Source organism: Aquarana catesbeiana, linkage group LG08 (assembly GCF_042186555.1).
Source record: "Aquarana catesbeiana isolate 2022-GZ linkage group LG08, ASM4218655v1, whole genome shotgun sequence".
NCBI lineage: Eukaryota > Metazoa > Chordata > Amphibia > Anura > Ranidae > Aquarana > Aquarana catesbeiana.
In genome coordinates this window covers 132,663,391-132,690,287 of record NC_133331.1, presented here as the reverse complement: position 1 = coordinate 132,690,287, position 26,897 = coordinate 132,663,391, and the positions used below count along the sequence as shown (strand labels likewise).

The following is a 26,897-nucleotide window of genomic DNA, read 5'->3' as shown; positions in this document are numbered from 1 at the left end:
CCCCATACACACGGTCGGACATTGATCGGACATTCCGACAACAAAATCCATGGATTTTTTTTCAACGGATGTTGGCTTAAATTTGTCTTGCATACACTCGGTCACACAAAGTTGTCGGAAAATCCGAACGTGAACGCGGTGACGTAAAACACGTACGTCAGGACTATAAACGGGGCAATAGCCAATAGCTTTCGTCTCTTAATTTATTTTGAGCAAGCGTAGCACTTTGTGAGTCGGATTTGTGCACACACGATCGGAATTTCTGACAACGGATTTTGTTGTCGGAAAATTTTATAGCAAGCTCTCAAACTTTGTGTGTCGGAAATTCCTATGGAAAATGTGTGATGGAGCCTACACACGGTCGGAATTTCCGACAACAAGGTCCTATCACACATTTTCCGTCGGAAAATTCGACCGTGTGTACAGGGCATTAGAGTGCAAAAGCCAACCTGGATGTATTAGATTTGAAAAGATTTACTAGTCCTTCACGCTACATAGTTGTTTGTAAATCTAAAAGGAGATTAGAAAATGGTTCACGATTGGCCAGCCTAAGAAAACCAAAATTAGTAGAACTAGTATACAAGCAAAGAAAAGGCCACAACAGCCAAGTAGAACTAGTAAAACCAAAGTAGTAGAACACTTCTTTTTTCAGATGGTTTGATATGAAAAAGGCCACATTGTTGTCAAACAATGTAAACCAAATGCATCTCAAATATTTTTTGTAAAATATGAAAGATGCTACACCAAGTAACTAGATTATATCACGCTTTAAAACTGCATGCTCACGGAATGGCAACAAACTACAGTACTTAAAAAATCTCCATAGGCGACAATTTTTTATAGGTTACCTGTTTAGAGTTATAGAGGAGGTATAACACTAGAATTATTGCTCTTGTTCTAACATTCACAGCGATACCTCACACATGTATTGCAAACACTGTATAAATATATGCGTGCATGACTTGCTTATGCTTTCGCTTCTGCATGCGAGTGGAATGGGGCGGTAAAAAAAAAAAACTAAAAAAAAACATTTTTACACTGTCCCTTTTAACTGATTTAATTAGTCCCTTTTAACGTTGGGATTGGTACCCCTCCTGCATTTTCTGAAACGTATCCAGTGGCTAATGAGCCACTCGGACCGATTCCATGAGAAAGCCAGCTGCCGGCTGAAAAAAAAAAAAATAAAAATTGCGGTGTTATGGCCGATAGATTCAACCATAACCCCGATAAACCATTTGCAAACCGTGTATTACGTTAGGCAAGTGGATATTACAGCAGCACTTGGACTGGGAGACGGAGGGAAAGTAGTGGAAGCCAAATCAGGATCTATTTTATGTACATGTATTGATGTGGAACAAGCTTACTGTAGAAGAGGCCAGTATGAGCAAAAGGATTGGCTCATCAGTCTGCTGCTTCTCCTTAAGAGCTTGTTCACACCATGTCCGTTGAACTGCATTTTTCTGTACATCATTGCATATGTACGCTGAGCACAGTGCAGAAAAATTTAGCTCAATGGACATGGCATGAACACGCTCTCACTGCCCAATCAGCAGGCTACAGGCAGAGGTAAATAAGCTGTATAGCTCAAAAGGCAACAGAAAAATCAGGACACCAGACTAGCGGTTACCTAGCTTGGATATGTAAACCTTTTAAGACTGGATGGACAGAACAAAATCCTTTGGCAGGTAAAGCAGATCCTGTATATGTATTTCAGCAGTTTATTTAGCTGTTTTTCCTGAAGTTCAGCTTTAAAATGCATAGAAAATAGAAAAAGGTTGGATGTGGGCAAAGTAGCTCTTACTTCAGAAACTTCAAAATTTTAATTCAAGTACAAGGTTTCAACACTGCCACCAAGTGCACGTCTTGTCTCTAGACAGTAACCCACTATTGTTACTGTGCCTTGCAGAGATAATCACAATATGCGTTGCTTGACTAAAGAATAAAAGGAGGTACTGAATTATACAACAGACATCACTGAGCACAATTGTGCGATTTATCTTACATAAGGTCTAAATTTTTACCCAAAAAAGAGCAAACATTTGCACTTGACATTGGATGTCAGGCCCATACCTGTAGGAGAAGCTTACAAATCTCATATTTCCCTTTTGCTGCAGCTTCGTGTAAAGGTGTGAATTTCCATAAATCAGCTACATTAATTACTGCTCCATGCTTGACAAGAAGCTCTGTTACTTCATAGTGTCCATAGGAACAAGCATTGTGTAATGGAACCAAGCCGCTAAAAACAAAAATTACAAATATTATTTAAGCACATAGCAAGACCTTAGCATAAATTACTGTACAAAAGGATCATCTTCAATATTTGCTACATCTACTATAAAAAATTCTCAAACTGAATTTGCTATTGCAACCATAAAATCCAATTTATCAGATTTTTGTAACTGACAATTATTAGCAACACAAAAATGACTATACATGTTGTAGTCCAGTTTCTCAACCAATATCAAATGCTTACCCTTTATCTTTAGCATGGACATCCGCTCCATGTTGCAACAGATATTCCACCACAGCGACCCGATTGTACCCTGCAGCAAAATGTAAGGGTGTGGACTGACGGCCTTCTATATCCCTACAGTTTACAGTTTGTGAGTTGCACAGTTTCTAAGAGAAAAGATCAAAAAAGGTCAGCTTTTAAAAAGGCAACTACTAAGTGATTGGGTGTCATTTTATCAAGGCGGGTTAATATTTCAACAAACCTTATTTCTGTGCAGAGTTTATAATGTTAAACTAACATGGAGGCTCTTCTATTCGTACATTATACATGCAGGTTGTGCTTCTTGCTCAGTACTGCTGTACAGTACCTGTGTTGTATTGTATTTCTTATAGACTTGCATTGACCATGTAAAAACAAGACAGCTCTTCATCTTATCGCAACAGTTGTTCAATGGCACAGTGAATTGACCATCTTATTAAACAAAGAGCCACTAAAGGAAGACGCTATAAAACTACAAATGTACCAACATGAACAGTAAAAAAAAAAAAAAAAAAAAAAAGTATTTTCTAGTACATAGTACAATACAAACAAATGTTCTTTTAACTCTTTCACTGAAACCAATGTATGCTATAAAAGTCAGCTGTAGTAAATCTGTGTGTAAACCTGACTATCGGCGTCAGATGGAAGCAATCAAGTCCTAGTAAGCAACATATATTACCTCATTTGGAACTTCCACTATATTTTACAGGCGATTTAGGTAATATTCAGGCCTAAATTTATTTTTTTTTTTTTAAAAAGGTAAGCAATAAAAAAAACGCAAATTGTGCATTTTTTATTTTTGCTAGGAGCCTGTAAAGCATTGCATCCGTGATCAACAGATCGCGGGTGCCATGCAGGACCTCTGCAGACTTGTCAGTGTATCTGTCTGCTCGTACCTCCTACAAGCAGGCAAATACACTGACAGGAAGAGACAATGAACTACCAGAGTGCTCAACAGCCCCCCGGTAGTTTGAGAACTACAAGGCGACAGCTGCAAAGGAAGTCAATACTTGTAGTTTCCCATTCACAGAACTATGTGCATGAATGACACAGCTGGGTGGGCGGACCTCCGCATAGCCGTCCTTTTTATATTGTGACAGCAGGCACAAGATCCCCAGCCTGCTGTCACAGGTGGAACATTAACATGTTATAAAAAGGTGAACTTTTCCATTAAGCATGAAAGAAAGGAAAAAAGAGGCTCTGGAACGAAAAGAATTAACTACAAGTTTGCCATAGAACACAACCAAAACTCTACAACCATACTCACTTTGACTATATCTAGATCTCCAGCTTTTGCAGCCTCCAGCAATTGGCAGTCTGCATCAGAGTTACTAAGCGGTAAGCCTTCTGGTAAAAATAAAGGTTGACATTAACGCAAAGCATTTGAAATTGATCATATACCAACATGACTCAAATGACAACATGTATAACAATTAAAACTGCTTCCAAAAAAAAAAAAAAAAAAAAAAAAAAAAAAAAAAAAACACAACAACAGATAGATAATTCATACCCTGAAGAAGCTGCTGTACACTTTCATTCCCCATTTGAAGAGCAGTAAAACCCTGAAGTGACACAATTGCCGGGTCACAACCTGAGTTTAACAAAATCCGGCAGGTTTGTAATTGACCACAATGAGCAGCACGATGGAGACATGTCTGTCCCAAGTTATCCAAAGCATTGACCTAAACAGACAAAACAAGGTGCAATTTACAGTCCAGTGTATGCAACATCGGTAACAGTAATGCAATACATAGTCTGAATGAAAAAAGAAAAGACCATCCAGTTCAACCAATATTCAACATTGAACGTATATTGCTATGTACTGCTGAATTCCTATCCTGTAGTCATCCCCAGTGACCTTCCTTAAAGTGGTTGTAAAGCCTAAACATTTTTTACATTAGCGCAAGGAATGTTTAGGAGTCAGCATCTCCCCTTTTACTTACCTGAGCCCTCATTTGATCCAGCGCCGCGCACGTCTGCCGCTCTTCTCTATCCTCACTTCCAGGTCTTACTGGCTTTGCTGTGGTACCGGGAGCAATTGGCTTCCAGTGCCGTCAATCAAAACCAGTGACGAGGGAGTAGGGGGAAGGGCCAAGCCCCACTGTCTGTGTCAATGGACGCAGCAGCGTGGCTCGGGTGCGAGCACACAACAGTGCCCCAATAGGAAGCGGCTTCCCATTGGGGCACTGGACAGAGGAGAGGGGCCAGGAGCGCCAGTAGGGAACTCCAAAAGAAAAGGTTCATGGCCTCTCTGTGCAATTACATTGCACAGAGCAAGTAAGTATAAACATGTTTATTTAAAAAAAACAAAAAAAAAAAAACTAACCTTTATAATCACTTTAAGGCCCAACACAAGCAAAAATGTATTTTTTTTTTTTGATAAAGAGTAGAAATCAGAACTCACCTTGGCTTCATTCTTCAGCAACACCTCTACAACATCATTATGGCCTTTATCAGCTGCGACATGAAGTGGCGTCAAAAAGCTTGGAAAAAAGGTAAAGAATCATGGATGTAACATTTTACAAAACTGAATGGCATAAACAGAAGCTTAACAAAAAACAAACAAACATACTCTTTGGTCTTCTCGTTGATGTTTGCTCCTTTTCTTAGAAGCAGCTCACACACTTGTTTTCGCTTGGGGTATGGCGATGTGCCAGCAAAATGCTATACATCACAGAGGGGAAAAAAAAAAATATATATATATATATATATATATATATTTAAATATAAAGAACAAAATATCTCCCTATATCTCTGGCTTGACAAACAATTGTTTTTTTTTCATTTACCTAATTTTTTTTCTTCAAGCCCCTGAGGAGCACAGGAATTCAAAAACAGTCAAGTTACAGTCACCTAGGTTGGGACACTGGCATACAGAAAAGTCATAAGAACCTCTGTATATTTCCTCCTCAATCCAGCAAGTTTCAGTTTTGTGAGAAAACATCAGAAAACTACCCCTTACTGGACACAGAATGTAAACTTAGAATGTTATGGTAGGCATTGAAACCAGAGCTAGGGACCCATGGCTACAAACAGAAAGGGGTTTTCAGAAGACTAAACATAATAAAACGTGTTCACTTCCTCTTCAGAAGTAATATTCCAAAAAAAAAAAGAAAAAAAAAAAAAGAAAAAAAAAAAAAAAGGAGGGGGGGGGGGAGCTTTAATATTAGATTCATTTTGGAGAGACACGGGAGTTCTGAAACAATCAGGATGTCCAGAAGCAGCCCAACTAAGGAGATGCAACAGCCACTGACAAAGAAGACAGCACTAGGAACCATATGTAACAGAACTACAAAAAGGACTAATACCTGAATCGGAACCAGGTGAGGTAAAGTTCTCTTCAAAGCAGCAGAGTCTACCAAAAACTATGGAAGATCAACATGATCCTCACACCAGAGAATAAAAGACCAACAATGTATTGTGGTCAACAACAAAAAAAACACTAGGGCAAACCTGAGGGAGAACAGATACCCAGGAGGAGACTGGTCAAAGCAAAAAATAAAAAAGGACTGTCCACTCTAGGAGACCATCTGGGCTACAAGCACAAACACACTCCCACCAACCCTTGAAGTTTCAAGAATTGGAGGTACCATAAGGCATCCAAGAAAAGCAAGGACTGTACAAATTTATATCAACAGGGATAGTGAAACGGATATCAGAGCCTTGAAACAACTTCAGAGTACCAACCCCGATGTCAATATGACTGAATAAGGGAGGCAGGATGTGCAAAAAAGTGGGGATGATCCAATAGCAATGCCGAGTATTTTCACTAGTACTTTTGAAAATGCTCCTGATACTAAAACCGATACAATGCGGTACGATTTGCATCCATACAAAATTAATGGGTTAAAATCGCACTGCAAAGAATCGTATGCAATTTGAACAGGAATGCAGTGAGATTCCTGTCCGAATCGCATGTGATTTTCCCCGCCGCATGTGTGCCTGAGAACCCAGTAAAGAAAGCGAAGCTCCATGTATTGCAGCAATAGGCAGTTTATTAAAATGTTATAACAGCTCACAAAGTAAATATCTAGTCAAATCCATATCTTCAGTGTCCACGTCCCGCTGATGATAGCAAACCATGGCCGCTGGAAGGTGCTCACAGGGCTGGAGATGTCCAGTGGTCTTCCCCCAAGTGAATATCACATCGACCTTACACCCACAGAAGTTCCGGAACTTCTCCTCCAGCCCAGTGAGCACCTCCAGCAGCTGTGGTTTGCTATTTATACAAGGGGGAGCCTGAAGGACGTGTCAAGGGGAGATGCAACAATATTAGGAGCATGTTCCTCCAGCACCCCACAAGCCCCTAAAGGGAAAAGGGGGGGGGGGGGGGGTGAACGTCCCTGAAGGATTCACTGACTTACAGGATTCAGGATTTTGTTAGCAGGGATATAAGTTGCCAGCATCGCCTGTTGGAGACCGATGGCTGACAATGCTAGACACCTGCAAGGCCCCACTGGGCAAAGCTTACAGGCGTTAGACCCCTCCGAGCTTTGACTTCAAGGATCCTGAAAGTTGACCCCAATTTTGAATGGAAGACAATTCCTGACAAGTTCTCACCTAGGAGGGAACAAGGGTGTTTCAGGCTGCAGGAACCCAGGAAGGCCTCTGTCCACTGCTAAATGCAGTAGGAAAAGTCGAAGGATGAGGGTTAGCTGAAGATGCCAAAAAACACAAGGCATTAGCCAACGGGCTAAAAGTGGTGTTCTGAGCATCCAATACCAGAGGAAGAAACTAACAAAGAACCTGCCACTTATACTAGTGGGGTTGCACCTTCATGAAGGAAGGTTATCAGAGGAGTTAACAGACCTCTGGTTCTGGGGCCTATGACCTGAATGTGGGTAAGGCTCTGAAGACCTAGAAGTACTAAAAGCCAAAGCAGCTGCGGGCAAAGGGTGGAATACCTTTGCTTTTTCCAATGATTTCCTGCAATAACAGGTGCACTCTGGCCATGGTGTTGCATGCGATTGGGTCAAGAGCAGGTCCAAAGACACAATGGGGTTGATTTATTAAAACTGGAGAGCGCAAAATCTGGTGCAGCTCTACAAAGAAAAAAAATCAGCTTCCAGGTTTTATTGTAAAAGCTTAATTGAACAAGCTGAAGTTAGAAGCCGATTGGCTACCATACACAGCTGCACCAGATTTTGCCCTCTCCAGTTTTAGTAAATCAGCCCCAGAGTCCCTTGAAGGGTAGGCAAATCAGATGTTACTTGAATATCTCATCAATGTCGAAACGCACGTAGCCAGAGTGCCCTGTGCATTTGAGCAGACAGTCCCATTAAAGACGTAAGCTTTGAGGTTTTGAAGTAGTCACACCTAAAGTACAAGTCTTCAGACATTTGCTTCAGCCACTCTGTGAAACAAGAGCCTACCCCCCAAAGTGGAGTCATTTCATTTATGTAACTCTGCCCACCCTGACACAACTGACAGATCATGGCTACTGCCATACAGGACAGAAAGCAAAACCAGGTAAACCAAACTGGGATCTAAAGATGGAATTTAATTGTCAGCAAGTCCACAAAAGGTGAGCACACTTTCCACCCTTTTAATCTTTAGTGGCGTTTCACTTGGATCTTGGAATTTTTTTTCCCACAAATAGAGCTTTCTTTTGGTGGTATTTGATCACCTCTGGGTTTTTTATTCATAATTAAATTAAAAAAATAAATACAAAACCGTTTTAGATTTTGTAAATAAATTTTGCAAACAGATAATTTTTCTCGTTCACTGATGTATGCTGATGGGCACTGATAGGTGGCACTAATAGGTGGCAGTCATGGGCACTGATCGGCACTGGTAGGTGACACCGATAGGTAGCATTGCTAGGTGGCACTGATTGGCACCACTGGTGGGCATTGATAGGTGGCACTGATTGCTGGAACTTTAATGTACTGGTGGGCACCGATTCGTGGCACTGGCAGACGGTACTGGTGGGCACAGATGAGGCAGCTTTGCCTCTTCCTCTTTGGGACTGATGTCTCTTCAACAGAAGCCGGTGATCAGCTTTTTTTTCTCCTCACGCCATCAGCGTGAGAAGAAAAAAAAAAAAACACGATTACCGATCTTCTGTTTACATCACGTGATCAGCTGTCATTGGCTGACAGCTGATCACATGGTAAGGGGCCGGGATCGACCCCTTACTCCGATCTGTAATCACCCGAGTCTCATTGAGGGCGCGCAGGGAGCCTGCAAAGGGGAGGGCGTCTATTTACGGCCTCCCGGCAAAGTAGGTCCGTGCTGTAGCCGTCATTCGGCTATAGCGTGGATCTGAAGGGGTTAAAGGGGAAATGTTCTGGCATATTTTCAGCCGGGGCTCAGGACCCTTTTGGGAGTTTCCAGTCCACACAAAGAAAATTACTCAAACCAGCATCTATGCAGCTGTAGGAGCTCTAAATACCAAAGGCCTTGAACAATTGGCTGATGCTCCAGATGCATGGCAATACACACTGCATCAATATGAGTGGGGACACTCATATTTTATTAGGACCACAGATACCAGGGTGCAGTGACGTGGCTCTGTGACTCACGCATGCTTTTACAAATGCGTGTGGACTAAACCTCTGTTTTTAAATGCATACTGTTAGACAGGTTTATTCGGTTGTCTGCAAGCTGGTGGTAAGTAGGCTTTGGTTTTTTCCTGGGCATTCCCCATGCTTTTGTTGTTAGAAACCACCTCTTGCATACACTGCTCACATGCAGGAGACTTGCGATGACCTCAAATTTGCTGGGTCTCTGAACCTAACATGGCAACAGGGATTGCAGGCCTGGATTTACTGGCTCAGGAGAAGCAGACACAGCCTGCTGGGGATGGCACTGGAGCTTCTGCGGGCAGATTGTCGTGTGTCTTTGGGAAGACGTTGTGCCGCATAGCAGTAGGGAACGAGTCCCAAGGTGAGGAAAAGCTTCACACACACACACTCACAAACCAAGCCACTGTACAGCCTGCTGGGGATGGCACTGGAGCTTCTGCGGGCAGATGGCCGTGCGTCTTTGGGAAGACGTTGTGCCGCATAGCAGTAGGGAACGAGTCCCAAGGTGAGGAAAAGCTTCACACACACACACACACACACACACTCACAAACCAAGCCACTGTATGTCAGCAGTGGAAACAGACCAGTGATACACAAGGTGCTCCAGGAGCAGCAGCAGGATAAATTCCAGGAAAGAGAGTGGAGTGTGCACCCAACAATCAGCAAACTTGATCTCTGGGATTTAACCTTTACTGCAGTAAAAACTAGCGGTAATAGGAAATTTGAAACAGGGCTTAACAGTGAAATAATGAGATGGCTGCTGATGATGCCTCAGCTTGAAAGGGCTTACATAAAGGAGTCATCAGAAACAGCATTACACTTGGGCTTATGAGACAGCTCTGGATAATGAAGGCGCTCAGTGACTAATACACACAGTACACTAAGGTCTGGAAAGTGCCACAAAGCAGAAAGTGCATCAAGATCACATTTTAGGCTATTCCTGCACGTCCAGTCTGGCGGAGTCCTCAGCTAACGCTGAGGAGCAGTCATTCTGGAGAGCTGCTATGTAGCTATCAGCTCAAGCACCTGTGTAACATGGAAATCTGATAGCGATTACAGAGAAAAAAAAATATATATAGATCAGCGTTGTAGCAAGAAACCTGATGGAAGTCACCAACTAAAAGATATAGAGAAGTGAAAAGACTTCTAAAATTAGTGCTAGCATACCAGCAAAAAAAATCTAAAGCCTCCTGGGTAGGAGAAGGAGTTATATGGAGGTTGGCTTGTGATTTTTCTATTTTCAAAATCCTAACCTCTTGTAGGCATATAACTCAGATGTGTCCCTTAATGGATGGAGAAAGGTATTTACAAATGCACAAGTCCATTTGTAAACTTAAAACTGGGAACTAAATCTAGAGAGTAGTCTCCTCTTTTGGTAACTATGGCTTCCTATAAAACAGCTGCAACAGTGTAGACTTCTTGGCAACCGACCAAGAACTTAGGAATTTGGTAAACATCCTTAATATATATATTTTTTTGGGGGGGGCTCCCAAATCAGGGTGTGCATCTATAAACGTATTCCTATTAAGCATATTAATATATTTAGCCAAATTAGAATGTAAAAAACATATCCAGCAACATTTCTCTCTCTCCTTTTCTTTTTAAGATAAGCAAATGTTCCCTGGAGTCATTTTACTGGGAAGTTGGGTCAGACAGATGACCTATGATGGTTTTAAGCTAAAAAACATGAATCTGTGTTTCTTCACTTTACAGTATGACATACACTGCTTTTCCAGGCAAGCGGGGGCGGTATGCAGTTCTCTCATGAGAAAGTAGAAACTTGTCCTATGTTAAAGTACCTCTAAGAGTAACACAAGAAATTAAGAGCTTGTAAAGGCCAGTTATTGTAAAGCCTTTTTTTTACTTTTTTTGGCCTACAAGTTTACGCTGTTCTTTTTTGTTTTTGTCATGTAGATTTATTGATATACTTCTGTATAAGAAATGCTAGTATAGCTAGTTGATCATCAAAACAGGCCAAATGCCTTTAAATAATTGTTACTCAATCCAGGACCCTGTATTCACTATATCTAGTTTCCCATAGTACACAGAACATGGAAATGCAATAGTTTTAGTAAATATAAATTGCTAAATACCTTTTCTCAGCAGTTAGAGCAGTCTTGTGATTTCTATCAGTGTCTGCTTAAAGCACTTGGAGGAGTTTTCATTTTGATGACTGTCCCATCAGGCTGCAGGACCCCTTACCCTCTGTCTGGACAGTGCTGATTGGCCCTGCACTGATCACATGCACTTTCCCAAGAAAACAAACACTCTCTAGCAATAAACACCAAACTGCGTATGTGCAGCTTGCCCCCGAAGCTCTGTTCTATTAGGAAATGGTTTGGGGACTGTGGAAGAAGGAGAGGGAAGGGGAGGATCTGAGAAGAAAGGATCAGTCTTTTTACACAATGCAGAGGATTAACCCCTTAGGTTCCACAGGGAGTATAACAGGCATGCTTTACTGCGTATACAGACTGATTTTACTGTTGTGGGTTTAGTAACACTTTAATGCCACACCAACACAGAAGGTCTAATTTAGCAGATGTGGAGCCCATTCATGGAAGTGACCTACAGAAGCTGAGCATTTCAGAAAACACCTGTTAGGAGTTTCGCCTCAACAATCAGAATTAAATGGAATACAAAATTTAAAACAATTTGAAAACCTGTTTACTATGGAGAAATCAATGAATTTATTGTTTTGTTGATATAATTTCTTTTAAGCTTGTAACGTTCCAGTGGCTTTAAAGCAGAACTTTTATAACAAAAACAAAAAAACTCACCAAGGCGGTCTCATGAGTTTGCGGATGTTTGAAGTTGACTATTTCCAGTGACAGGTGCTTTTTCACACGTGCTACATCTGCTTCTCTTGCTGCCAGCAGCAATGAATGACCTTTAAATTCATCTAGATAGGGAAACGGACAAAATGCAGTTTTGTGTTAGCAGTGTAGATAGGAACTCCTACACAAAAACATTTCAGATTAATTGGTGCAAGATGGATGAAAACATGAGACCTGGTCTGAATAGGATTATTGCAGACAGCCTGGGACTAGAATCAATAGCCAGGTTTGGTCTTTGGGCTGATTGTCTGCTTGCTGTATAAATATTCACTCAGCTGATATGCACGCAAATGTTACCAATCATTCAAAAGAAAACTATTCAACTGGATCATCTGACCACCATCTCATGTCTATCAACACCTTAAAAAGACATTTTCAGTAAGCATATTCCTATTACAATGCTAAAGGTTATAAAATAAAAGCATATGCTGTGACCAAAGACATCTTAATACACAATGCAAATATTTAAAATGGTCATACTCTTATAACAAGCTTGAAACATGGCAATTACAGTATAGGAAAACGTAAACAAAGTTATCTTCTCCAACGAAGATCGCTACGTGAGACCAATAAACAGACTCATTAAAGAACAACCATTTTTCTTGTCCATTACTTTTACTTTTTCTGTTCCCCTTGTCTTTGAGTAGTTGCAGTGTATGCAGATTAAATTGTCATCAAGTTGCTTAAACAATGGAGGTATGCTGTGGTGGTGAAACCAATCATGGTTTCTTTTAAATTTGTGATCCTTCCCGCAGTCCCCCCCTATTTAGACCCCATTGGCCGTCACGTGACCTGAAGAAGGGCCACACCTGATACGCATTGTCAAGACAACAGCTACCCTCTCTCTCTCTCCATTCTCCTCGGCTTGCTCTCCACCCTTTCGTGCTTCAAGCCTCGTTTTGGACTTGTGTTCCCCGATCGTAAGACGTCACACTGGGGTGTTTCCATCCACCAGCTCCGGTCGGTGGTTGTTCTGGCGTCTCTTGGTTCCTTCCTTACTCTATGGCTGTTCCACCATCCTGCCACATATCATTGGGGATTCAATCGAGGCCTCATATTGTCCATCTGGCTCTGCACACGCTGGCTTCCCTCCTCCTAGTGACATCCAGGAATACATGAAGGTTTTGCCATCGCAGCATTGCTTCACCAAGCCAGTCCACCACCAACTGTGGTCAAGGTACTGTCAAAGAGTGAGGAGCATGCTTTGCAGTCGCTCTATCTATGCAAGGAGATTTTTAGATAACTGTTCATCTAAGTATATGTCATTATTAAATCGGCACATGATTTTATCTCATCAAGCTTTTTAATTGTTTGTCCTTTCAAGACTGTCCCGATCAGCGCTTCCAATTGAGGCGGCCCCTGAATGTTTTTTACTTGTATTCACACCCCTCCTGGTGAGCTCACCCACACAGCTGCTTTTTGGGCTCCTGCTGGACATTCACAAGGTTCCCAGTGCAACATATGTCCCATTTTTCTGGCGTCAGACTGTTTTTGTACTACTACTACTACTACTGCAGCAACAGAAATACCGGACGGCAAATTTTAAAACCATTGGGGATTTGTCACAAATAAAAAAAATAAAGCAACTTACATGCTAATTGTTCCTTAAGCTGCGGGGTTGGGGCCAGATCTATTGCACTCTTGTTATGGCAGTTGAGCATGTTGGGATCTGCTCCATAACTAAGCAAGAGGGAGCATACCTCAACACGATTCTTAGATGCTGCTTCATGAAGAGGGGTGAATTGCCAGAGATCCATAGCATTGACACAGGCACCATGCTGAAAACAAAAAAAAAAAAAAAACATTGTATTGTGATATTTATAAATATTTAGTCACCCATTATGATCAAATCCTAACTATAAAATTATACAAGTTTCAAAAGGAGAGAGAGAGAGAGAGAGATAGATTATATATATATAGATATCTATATATATAGATATATAGATATCTATATATCTATATATCTATATATATATATCTATATATATATATCTATATATATCTATATATCTATATATCTATATATCTATATATATATCTATATATATATCTATATATATATCTCTATCTATATAAAAAAAGAAAAAAAAAATTAAAATTTTAAACTATAAATCGTTTTATATTAGAGCTGGGAAAATTAAAGATTAATTCCTCGATTAATCGTTAACTTTTTTGATCGATCAAAATTCTTTTGATCGGTACTCCTCTCCGCCGGCTTCCGGGTCTTCAGGGAGTTCCATCGGAGATCCGGTGACATCACAGAGAGACGTCATCGGACTCCTCCCCCCTTCCCCAAGTGCCTCCGTCTGCCAACGAAGGGAAGGGGGGAGGAGTCCAGTGACGTCGATGTCCGTGAAATCATAAATTGAGGAAGACAGATCCTAACGATTTGATTGATCTCACTGGTCAAAGTATTCAGATAAACATCTATGTAAATCCTGGACTTGGCTATGAAAATCAACATATCTGAGGGCTTTCCTGGCTGTAAGTCAGTTTGACGATGAACTGACATTGATTGGTTATCCAGCAATCAAGAAACATTTATTATGAGGGCACTTTTTTTCCAAAGAGATGACACTTTTCTGTCTCAGCAGGTGATGGATGTCTCTGGCTCTCCATCGGTCCCCCTGATGCACAACGGTGCTATTTAAATAGACTGTAGGGTGACACCGTAGCCCCGCCCTGCTGAGGAAGTTCTGATTGAACATAACGCGTACGGGGTGGAGCTACGCATGACATCAGCTAAAAGTAGTTGGATCTGTATGTACGTTATAATTAATCGAAATTAGTCGATTAATCGATTAAAAAAAAAAAAAAATCGATTACTCGAACACGAAAATTTTAATCAGTAACATCCCTAATTTATAAATGAATAAAAATAAACCATATTTAGGGTGCCATGCACATGGCCGTAGAGTGCGCAGAGCCTGTGGAATGTCCTTCCTGGGACCCTTTGCTATTGTGTAGAGACGGGAAGAGGCAATTGTGTGCCGGGTTTGCATAAAACACTCGCATGTACCCCGACACATGCTCTATACGCACGCTCTACATTGGTGTGCATGGAGGTGCCTTCCGCAAACTCCGGCACACAACTGCCCCTTTCCATTCATCTCAATGGGTGGGTGAACATGGTGACAGAGGGTACCAGGGGAGGCAGTATGCAGGCTGTACAGCCTCTGTACAACAGTGTGCATAATCTTTTAATTATGACATTAAAGTGGTTCTAGGGGCTGAATGTTTGTTTTTTTTTTTGTTTGTTTTTTTACCTAACAAAAAAAAAAAAAAAAAAGAACCCCCCCCCCCCTTCAGTATGCATCTCTCCTCCATCCCCCCTCCCGCAGCTCCTCCTAATACTTATCCGAGACCGGTTGCGATCCAGCAATGCACACAAGAGCGGCTGCTCTCCCGGGGGCTCTGCCTCCTCAGCTGACAGACAGCAGCAGAAGCCATTGGCTTCCACTGCTATCACATACAGCGAGGAGGGAGTGTGGGGCAGGGCCAAGCCCTGTTCTGTGTATCTTATAGACATACAGAGCGAGGCTCGGGAGTGGGCAAGCCAAATGCTCCTATAGCTTAGCAAATGCTCTAGTATGTATTTTTAGTAAATACTAAGAGCATAAACATGATAAATCTATAGTTAAATGTTCACTGTAATCCAGCATGACAGACATACGTAAATAAACTAAGACACAATTACCTTTACAAGCGACTCGGTTACTTCATAGTGGCCATATGAGCAGGCATTGTGAAGTGGCACCAAATCACTAAAAGGAATAGAAAAAGACCTGAGCAACAATGTTGGCTGTGGACAAAAGCCCATGAACGCAGTCTACACAAGAAAATGCATGACCTTTCAATTTCCAAGCACTTTAGTGTGAAAACAAAACACACTGTAAAAATAAAGATGGCAGCACAATCATTCTAGAAAAAAATCTAATAGCAATAGGATATCTATTCTATATATCTGTTACTGCACAAAAAAACCCCACAAACTTTACAGGAATATAGGGCAAACAATACTAATACCATAAAAATGTATTAATACGTTAACACAGATGTATTCAACCACATAAAATACATATATAAGCAATCATAAATGGACACTGCCCAATTAATATTATATGTTCAGAGATTTTTCAGTTCCATCTCGTAAACAATTACCGGCAAGGCATCCTCCCTGTGTGCCATGTCAATACCATTTCTTCAGGACAAGGTGGTGATAGGAGGATATACCAAATGCCTGGTTTTGGGGGTTTTCTTATGATATGCGACTACAATTGTTTGACAGTCATTTATATTGGGTCACATGCCGAGCCCAGAATTGGTGGCATGACTGAAACCTGTGTTAGGCCACAGGGGCAAGTGAGATTAGATGGAGAGGTTTTGTTGCTTCCCTATTTGCCCTCTTTAGTGTATGGGCTACATTATTTTTTTTTGTCCCATTTATATATTATATATATATCCTGTAATCAGTTCTGCTTTAGGTTTCCTACCTACAGTTGGGATATCCTTTGGCAGGGGTCCCAACAATCCATCTCTGTAGAATGTAAACATGTTAACAAGGGTGTTAATGTCAAATAGATTTTACTTCCCTCCTATCTAACCTGTAAGTATATAGCCTGTACAACATTGGTGTAATTATGGGATTATGCACTTGAACAGGGATAGGATTGTTAAGTTCCTCTTGATATTGTTTTATTTTGTGGTGTCTGCCCTTCCATGGTCTACCTTTCCAGGTCTGTGTATGCTGTGCCTCCCTTAACTCCTGTGTCTGCCTGAGAAACTTTTTGTTATGGTCATTGCACTGCCCTAACATGTGAGCATATTTTCGCTGTTATGTGAAAATTGATGGTAATAATCTTTTTTTCTTTTTTTAATAAATATGTATTATATCATATCACTGCCTTGTGCTGAAGAAGCGGTATTTTCCATGAAACTGGTTGACGTAGCACACGGGGAGGATGCCTTGTCTGACTTTCACAAGATGGAACTGGAAAATTTCTGAACGTGTATTATTAATTGGGCAGAGATCCAATCCTGGTTCCGGGCATTGTCCAAATATGATTGCTTTTATATGGTTTTTATGCAGTTGAGTAAATCTGTTTTAAAGAACATATTAATAAAATTGTATGGTTTTAGAATGGGTTTTGTTTTCCCTATATTGTACCTGTAAAGCTCAATGTTTTTGTGGAATAAAGGATATTGGTTTTCACCACTGTTTTTTGGCCTCTTTCACACAACCGTTTTGATGCTTCAATCAGGGCAAACAAATAGCAGAGGCCACTCAGTCTATATTAGCCAATGACAGGCTGCAGTGGCCACCACTGTTTGCATGAAGCCACACACAAAGCAGTTACCTATGGTTAGGAACAAATGTCTGACCCTGGGATGTCCCTAATCACAGGTACAGCTTGTGTGAGGCTACAAGCAAACAGCGGCGCCCGCTGTCAGCCTGTCATTGGTTTATATAGGCTGAGGGGCCTCTGCTATTTGCATGCCCCGGTCATTCCATAATCCACCAAATCGCACCACTGAAATACAGTGGATGCACCAAAATGTTTGTTTGAAGGGGGTCTTAAGGTCCCAAATCAGTGTATATAAACAACTGTACATATAGGCAATCCCGGAGTTACGAACACCCGAGTTACGAATGACTCCTACTTACGAACGTCCTCAAATGCCGGCCACTTGTGCTCCACGCTGGTCCTGAATACCTACGGACACATCCCATACTGCAGTACTACATATGTAGTGTGCATGGCCAGAAGTGCCCCAGATAACATAATAAGCGCCTGGAACATCCCACATCCATGCACAGGCGGACGTTACACTTACGAATGCAGTGTTGCGACTTACAAACAACTTCGACTTACGAACAAACCTACAGTCCCTATTGTGTTTGTAACTCGGGGACTTCCTGTACAAGTACATATAGAAACAACTGTTTCTTGCATCTTTCAAAAAAAAAAAAAAAAAAAAAAAAAAAAAAAAGCGTGGAACTAATTTTCCTATCAAAAAAGGTAACCTGTAATTTTCTTATGTACATAACATCTATATTTCCAGAGTTATAATGTACCCACACAGCAATAGAGAGATTCCTCGATTTTCAACATAATGATAGGAGTATTCATGGTATACTTAGTGAAGCATGTTTACCCATAATTAGGACAGCAGCAATAAAGGCAAATGTGTGAAGAAATTCATCTGACCTAAATCTCAGCCTCGTGGAATTTGAATACAGTTTCTCACTAATTTAAGCTGCTGCTGCAAAACGGAAGACACTCTGCATTTAAACGAGCTGATTATATATTTTGCTTACGCCACTCTGCAGAAAATGCCATTACTTTTTGGAGTTTTTACCTTACTTATTGTGCAAAAATAAAGTGGAATCATGAAGACCAAATTTGTGCCAGTCAAACAATTGATTCTGTATGTGTAATTTGGGCTGTTAAGTTTGCACTAAAAACTACTAAACAATTGCTAAACAAACTTTGTAACACCTTAAAAAAAAAATTCAAGTTAGACTCACCGGTATATAGAGAGAAAAAAAAAAAAAAAAATAATATATATATATATATATATCTATATATATTTTATATATATAGATATATATATATATCTATCTATATATATATATATATATATCTATATATATATCTATCTATCTCGCTCTCTCTATATCAATATATATCTATATACTGTGATTATCCATATTCTGATCATGTGTTCCAGCTTGGGATGCAGGTACTCTACTACAACTGATGAGCTGTGGGGAGAAGCCTCCTTTTAAAATGTGGTAAAGTTTGTGTTTCCTAGTGGGTGGAGCAATTCTCTCATGTGCTGTCCTGAAAGACTCCTGGAAAACAAGTTACCGGCAAGTCTAACTTGAATCTTCCCTTATCTTTCAGCTCAGCACGAGAGGATAATCGAGAGACTTACAAACTAGGGAGGGACAACAGCCTGCAGGACCTTTCTGCCAAATGCCTGATCACCGGATGACAGATCCAGTCTATAATGACGGACAAGCGTTAAATAACTTGGCCACGTAGCCGCCTTACAAATTTGATCTGGGGTGGCACCAGCTATTTCTGCACATGTAGTGGCCAGAGCTCTAGTAGAATGTGCTCGTATTCCCGACAGAGGAAAAAAACCCATCTGGGAATAAGCTTCTGAAATGGCCAATCTTAGCCATCTAGCAATTGACCCCTTTGATGCTTGGCGTTCCTTTCTGTTGCCAGAAAAAAGAACAAATAAAGAGTCCGAAGACCTAAAGTCCTTCGTTACTTCCAAATAATGTAATAAAACTACTCTTACATTTAAGTTATGGAATACATTTTCCTTTCTTCCTGAAGGATTTGAACAAAAAAGTTGGCAGGATGATTTCCTGTGACCTGTTATGAACTGACGCCACCTTTGGCAAAAACTACGGATCTGTTTTAAGCACAATCCTGCCTGGGTAAATTAACAAAAAAGGTTCTTTTACTGAAAGAGCGTGTAGTTCACCAATTCTTTTCGCAGTCGTAACTGCAACTAAGAATACCGTCTTAAGAGCCAAATTCCTCAATGAGATTGTCTGCAATGGTTCAAACGGATCTTTTGTGAAGGCTTGCAAAACTACTGACAGGTCCCATTTAGGAAAATGTTTAGTAAGAACCGGTCTGGACCTAGTAAGTGCCCTAAAGAATCTTGTGACCAAAGGAGCTGAGGAAATAGGTTTTTCCAGGTATACTCCCAGGGCAGCTACTTGCACTTTAAGATTGCCAATTGCAAGACCTTTGTCCACACAATTTTGTAGAAACTCCAGAATCGACACAATGTCTTCTTAAAGTTCGGTTTGACGAACGACACCAAATGTTGTAAACTTTCCAAACTTTAGCGTAGATATCTCTAGTCAACTTTCCTTCTACTGGCGAGTAAAGTGGACACTAGAGGCTCCGACAAACCTTTGTTTTTTTAACAACTGCTCCTCAGATACCAAGCGGTGAGACTTAATCTGGCTACATTCGGGTGATATACTGGGTCTAAGTCCTGTCTGAGAGGAAGCTGCCAGAATGTTTTGATCGTCATTTGTAGGATGGAGGAAAACCATGCTCTTTTGGGCCAGAACGAAGTGATCAGGATTACTGACACTTTTTCCTTTTGTATTTTCCTCAATACAAGAGGAATTAGCTGAAAAGGGGGGGGGAAGGCATATCCCAGATGAAAGTTTCAGGGATGTGCTAAGGCATCTATCCCTATTGATCAGCTGTCTCGGTGCAGAGAGAAGAACTGAGGGAGCTGAGCGTTTTCTTTTGATGCAAACAAATCCACTTGTGGACACCCCCACATCCGGGTGATCAATGCGAATATTTCCGGATTCAAGCTCCACTCTGCTTCCTGAATTTTTTGTCTGCTCAAGAAGTCTGCTACTTCGTTTAGCGTGCCCTTGAGATGTACTGCTGACAGGGAGAGTAAATGCTTCTCTGCCCACTCCAGGATTTCTGATGACAGCAATAGAAGAGCCCCACTCCTTGTGCCCCCGTTTGTTCAGGTATGCATTAGTAGTGGCATTGTCTGAAAAAATCTGCACATGGGACCCTTGGAGGTTTGCAGAGAAGGCAGCTAAGGCTAGCGCGACTGCTTTTAACTCCCTCCAGTTTGAGGATCTTCCTGCTTCGGATCAGGACCAAACTCCCTGTGCTATATTTTGATCCCAGTGAGCTCCCCATTCCCATTCTGGCATCTGTCGTGACCCTTATTTCTGTCGGGAAAAAACAGAGTAGGCCCTTTGACAGAACTGCCCGACTTCTCCACCACCAAAGGGTCCTCTTTACCCTGGTGGGAAGCTTTACTTTTGTGTCTAAAGATTTCTGGGTTGTGATCTCAAATCCTTAAGAGAAAACTCTGAAGGGGCCTGAAATGGAGTCTTGCCCATGGAATGGCCGGCATAGTTGAAGTTAAGGTTCCCAGGGCTGACATAATCCTTCTGATTGATACCTCCTGGTTTGTCTGAAGGCTGGCTACTACACTCAAGACTTTTTCTTTTTTCTCTTCTGGAAGAAAAACCCTTTGCTCTACAGAATCTATCAGATAACCTAGAAACTGAACTCTCTGTGCTGGATTGAAATTTGATTTTTGAATGTTCACAATCCAGCCCAAGGCTTCCAGATGACTTCGGGCCTTGATCGGGTCTACCTGTAACTTCTCTCTGGAAGGGGCAAAGAATAGAAGGTCCTCCAGATAAGGGATGACCGCAATTCCCTGCAGACGGAGAGAAGCTAGGGCTTCCGCCATTATTTTGGTAAATATTCAAGGGGCAGAAGAAAGACCAAACGGGAGGGCCCTGAATTGTAGATGCAGCACCTCCTTCCCCATATTTATTGCCAGCCTGAGGTACTTTTGAGACAGAGACGCTATACGCACATGCAAATACGCATCCCTTAAGTCGATTGATGCCATGAAGCATCCCTTGACTAAAAGATTTCTTACCGAAAAGATGGAGTCCATGCGGAATCGCCTGTATTGGACTGACCTGTTTAGAAGTTTTAAATTGAGGATGAGACGGAAGCTTCCTGACGGTTTCTTTATCAGGAAAATATGGGAGTAGAAACCCCGGTAACATTCCTCTGGAGATACCTGAATCACAACACCCGGTTGCATCAGATCCCCCAACAGGTTCTTCATGGCTAGGGCCTTTGTTGTGTCCCTTGGCAGGTCTGTTAACACAGTATCTTTCTGGAGGAGGGTCCAAAAGTTCTATTTTGTATCCCTGGGCCAGCATGTTTAGAATAAATTTTTCGTCATGCTTTCCCAGAGAGGAAGGAATTTTTGAAGCCTTCCTCCCACAGGCAAACACAAGTCATTGTCTTTTATTGGTTGGCGCAGGAAGATTGAAAAAGGACATTCCATCTGCCTTTACCTCTTTGTGCCGACCAATTTCTTCTCTTTTCTTGGGGCCTGTTACCCTGTTCCTGATTTTGTTGAGGTCAAAAAAAAAAAGCTTAACTGGCTGCTTTTTCTTTTTAACAGGAAATTTCTTTTTAATCAGCTGTCAATCTAAAACAGAATCTAGGATCAGGACCGAATAAAAGATCTCCCATAAAGGGAATTCCACACAATTTATTTTTGGACGCCGCGTCCCCAGGCCAAGTCTTCAGCCATAGAGCTCTCCTAGCTGAGTTAATGCCCCGGATCTGGCTGACATCCTTATTGATTCTGCAGAAGCGTCAGAAATACAAGCTACAGCTGCTGCTAGAGTTGAAAAAGAATCAAGAATCTCCTGCTTGGGTGAATCTGCTATAATGTGGGCTTTTAGCTGATTTAGCCTGAACTCCATGTTTCTAGAGACACAGGTAGTAGGCCATAGCCGGTTTTAGGTTGCCCATGATGGATTGCCAAGCCTTTTTAAGCTGCTGATCCATCCTTTTGTCCATGGGATCCTTTAGTATACTCATGTCTTCAAATGCCAAGTCGGTTGATCTGGAAACTTGGGAAAATGCTGCGTCCAATTTTGGAACTTTGTTCCAAAGCGCCTCTGGGTCTTCATTGAACGGAAAGCGTCTTTTATGAGCTCTTGGGAAAAAAGTTTTTTTCTATGGATCAGCCCATTCCTTTTTAATGGCCTTCAAGATTACCGAATGCACAGAGAAAGTGCGACTTTTTGTTTCACTAAGCCCTGCAAACATTCGATCATGCAGCGATAGCTCTTTCTTTTCTTCATCTAATGTTGCATAGACCGCTTTAAACAGACTGTCTACTTGTTCTAAGGACAGTTTGTATCTAGAAGGTGCATCATCTTCTTCCTCCTCCTCTTCCCTGGAGCGAGAGGGGGAATGCTCCCCTTGGGTAGGAGGGCCAGCTTCAGCCTCTACTGCTGGGATTAATTGTGAGCCCTGAGAGGATCCTGAGGTAGTTGTCTGACTCAGGGATAGTGTTGCAAGAGAAGAGCGAAAAGATTGTATGGTAGCATTTAGCTCAGGACCGCCCCTCCCCTCCTCCCCTGGGCAATTTCCGCCGGAAATTATGATGCGCCTGTTCCCAGTGCCGCCCCTTGCCGGATATCTCACTTCCGGACAGCCGAGTCTCTACTCTGCCTCCAAAAAGATGTGGTGGCGTGTAACACTGACATGCTGTACATAAAAGACCCGTGAACGGCTGCCGCCGCCTAAGGAGCGGCTCTCTGAGCTGAAAAGGGAAAAGGGAGCCCACTTGCCAGCTACCCTCGGCGTAGCGTGGGAGGAGCGGACTCTCTGGAGGAAAAAAAAGGTATGGTGGGGTAGGAAGCCTAGCCTCTCAGGACAGCACCTTAAGAGATCCTGACTCCTAACTAGGTGTTCCCTTGACGGAGGAAACACAAAAACTGATGAGCTGTGGGGAGAAGCCTCCTTTTAAAATGTGGTGGAGTTTGTGTTTCCTGTTTCCTAGTGGGTGGAGCCACTCTCTCATGTGCTGTCCTGAAAGACGATAAAGGGAAAAAACAATAATATTAGAAGCTACAAATACTGTAGCTGACTTTTAGTCAAGAGGAGGAAAAGTAGAACTTACCCTTTAAGGTGAACTTCATCTTTAAAATGAACATATTCCCTGCTTACAACATAGCAAATTGGGGTGTTCTAACACCAGAAGGTTAACTAATGACTTATATGAATATTTATAAGGAAGTGAATCTGATATTCAAACATTCACTGCAGGAGAATCTTGCAGGACCATGTTTTTTGACTGACCATAATTGAGTAATTCAGCACCAGTGAACGTTTAGGCCTCAAACACAGGACTTTTTTTTTTTTTTTAACTCTCGTAGAAGCCAGCAGTGATAAATAATTTAAATGATTTATTTTGGCCACTGAAATGAATTAATGCTCAAGCACTAGCTTTTATGCACGCTTAGCGGCTTTTAGTAGCGTCAAGCGTTTTTTCTGCCCCAACTCTACTGCTCCTGGATGCACCGGGTTTTTCTTCTTACTTCTAAAAGCTTCTGCCACTAAACGCCGCTAAAAGCCTATGTGTGCACAGACACATAGACTAACATGGAGGAGAGTTTAGCAGAAAAAAAAAAAAAAAGCCAGACGCCCCTAATGGCAGCTGTAAAAACGTCCAGTGTGCATGAGTCCTTAATGAAAGTTACATTCCCTGCTTTATAAAAATGTATTTTATTCTCAACTGATAGAAAATGATAAAAAATAAATAAAATCGATAAATCCTCTGCAAAAGGAGTACACAAATGCTGTCAAGCTGCCCAACAAATGGAATATAGCATTTACAAGGATAGCTGGATGTGGAAATTACCCATATAAGATGAAATCTTTCAAAATGAGGTATAAATAAGCTAAAATAAAGTCTAAGGGGCATGCACCATTTTGTGTGACACAAGGAACGGCAGTGCATTAGCGTGCGGTTGTGGTGCCATTAGAAATGGATGATACAGCATAATGCCTATTACTGCAGTGTAAGAGTGTGAGCCTGGCCTAAATGTTGTGGCTTGAATTAAACAACGGACTAGATAGGTACTGCAAGTAATAGAGCCAAGAGTGGCGAATAAAAATGTTTTTACTAGTGATGGTTACAACTGACAGGTATATTAACAGCTGAAAGTTTTTCTAATGAATATGCAATTGGAGTTCAACCATGTAGCCAAATCAATGCAAATTAAAACACAAAATGCAAATCCACAGCAATTTTCCATAAACATGCCTAACTGGATCACAGCAGCATTACATTAACAAGCAACTCTTGATGCTGGCATTGCCCTTATAACAAGAATTGGCTGAAAGGGATGCATGTTGCCATACCCTTTATCCTTGGCATGAACATCTGCTCCTTGCTGAAGTAACAGCTGTACAATTTTGACACGGTTATAGCCGGCAGCTAAGTGAAGAGGGGTTGACTGTAGAAGTAGAAAAGAATACTATTAAAAGACACAAAACACCAGATTTAAAGTAAATAAATTATAGTATTAAAGCTAAGAGAAAGCAATGACATAAAAAAAAAAAAAAAAAAAAAAAAAAAGAATACAAAAGCTAGAATAAAACTGTGTGCAACAGGCAACACAACCTTAAAGTGGTTGTAATCCCTTAAAAAAAAAAAAAAAAAAAAAAAAGTTCCAAAAAAAAACCTGAAAGACAAAAGGCATAATGAGCTAGTATGCATAGCATACTAGCTCATTATGAATTACTTACCTGAGATCGAAGCCCCCGCAGCGGTCCTCCTTCACCGCTCCAGCAGCCGACATATCGCCCAAGGGTAACTACCGGGTATCGCGGCTCCAGCGCTGTGATTGGCCGGAGCCGCGATGACGTCACTCCAGTGCCGGAGCGCGGGAGCCACCAGTAACGGCACAGTATAACTGAAGCAACGTGCCATTGCTTCAGTTTGCTTAAGTGCGCATGTGCCAATGACGACGGCACATGCAAATACAGGGTATAGCTCCTAAACTGTGCAGGTTTAGTAGATATCCAGTGTAGCTATAGGTAAACCTAATTATAGGCTTGCCTGCAGTATAAAGTGGTTGTAAAGGGTTTACAACCACTTTTAGGCTGGGTTCACACCTATGCGAATTGGATACAGAGGTTTCACCACCCAATTCGCATAGCAGGAGAATGTAACTGGCTCTCTATGGAGCCGGTTCACATATCTCCGCAGCAGGTCCGGTGCGTTTTGCAGGAAAAACGTGTGCTTTTTTTTTTGGTCCGTTTCACGTCCTAATTCAGCCCAAAAGTAGGGCTGAAATCGGATCTGAAACGATGAACCAGGACACACTGGACCCCTGCTGTGCGATGGATCCGTCTTAGGTGTGAACACAGCCTTAATCCCAATGGACTTTTATTAATTAGTGAATATTTTCACTTTACCATGGGATTTTCGAAATGACAGACAAGGCAGCTCACAAAACAAAAGTTGCAGAATATGCCATTAAAGCAAACTATAGGTTACCTTTCTTCCATCACTTGCATGGGAGTTAACATTAAGTGGAGTGAGCAATGCCATCATCTTTTCTTCATTTCCACTCCTGTGTGTGAAAAAAAAAAAAAAAGTCCAGAAAAGTATTATTTAGGTATGGACCCTTCACCTATCACTTCAATTCCTGGCTACACTGGGTGTCAAACTTCCAGCCAACTATTAAAAGATCAATACTGCAGGTACACCAAAAAATAAGCATAGCATTTTGACTGCAGACTACACATTTTTTTTGAAAAAAGGTATACATCTATAAAGAAGATAAAACTATTATATATTTCATTACATTTCATTTAAGGGTACATACCGAGCACTCTCCAAAAGTTCATCCTTCTTGTATTCCCCTGCAGATACAGATAATAGTTATCATAACACGGTCTTTTAGGACCACACTCAAACATATGGAATGGAAAAAAAAAGGGAGAGTTTGGTGCATTTTCAGTGAGCATATATTGCGAGTTACTTTTGCAGTGTCATTCAACAACGACAATCTTTCATTGTTACTCATGGTGCTATTCTTCCACAATATTGTTATATTAAAAGAAGAAGTGGGGTAAAAGCTCTTTTGGCCCTACCTCTGTACGTCACAGGAGTGCACCTAGTTCTGACTAGGGCTGGGAGATTCCCCCCCCCCCCAAAAAAAATCTGCGATTTTTTTTATAAAAAATTTGATTCACGATTCGAATCCAATTTTCTTTTTTTATTATATTAAAATGCAACAACAAACAAAATTTCAAAAAAATTTAAGTGCATTTTAAACATTCTTTGCAAGGAAAATGTGCCTATCAACAACAGCAGGTTGAGGCAAGCTCGGTGACAGGTGACAATATCCCCACAAAACAACAAAAAATCCTGAGGTAAAAGACTGGCCAATATATACTGACACACTACATCACTGTAAACTGACACACTACATCACTGTGTAAACTGACACACTACATCACTGTGTAAACTGACACACTACATCACTGTACATCACTGTGTAAACTGACACACTACATCACTGTACATCACTGTGTAAACTGACACACTACATCACTGTAAACTGACACACTACATCACTGTACATCACCGTATACTGACACACTACATCACTGTACATCACCGTATACT

At 41.3% G+C, this 26,897-nt stretch overlaps 1 protein-coding gene across 1 annotated transcript in view; it reads right to left on the bottom strand.

Moving 5' to 3' along the window:
* TNKS2 (tankyrase 2) overlaps positions 1-26,897 on the bottom strand; it is an 81,616-nt gene that overhangs the window by 33,643 nt on the left and 21,076 nt on the right. The window contains 12 exon segments of the mRNA XM_073596414.1: positions 2,071-2,236; positions 2,474-2,619; positions 3,759-3,838; positions 4,002-4,173; positions 4,896-4,974; positions 5,064-5,155; positions 11,796-11,917; positions 13,444-13,630; positions 15,550-15,616; positions 24,620-24,714; positions 25,761-25,836; positions 26,092-26,128. Coding sequence (XP_073452515.1) covers positions 2,071-2,236; positions 2,474-2,619; positions 3,759-3,838; positions 4,002-4,173; positions 4,896-4,974; positions 5,064-5,155; positions 11,796-11,917; positions 13,444-13,630; positions 15,550-15,616; positions 24,620-24,714; positions 25,761-25,836; positions 26,092-26,128 — 1,319 coding nt within the window.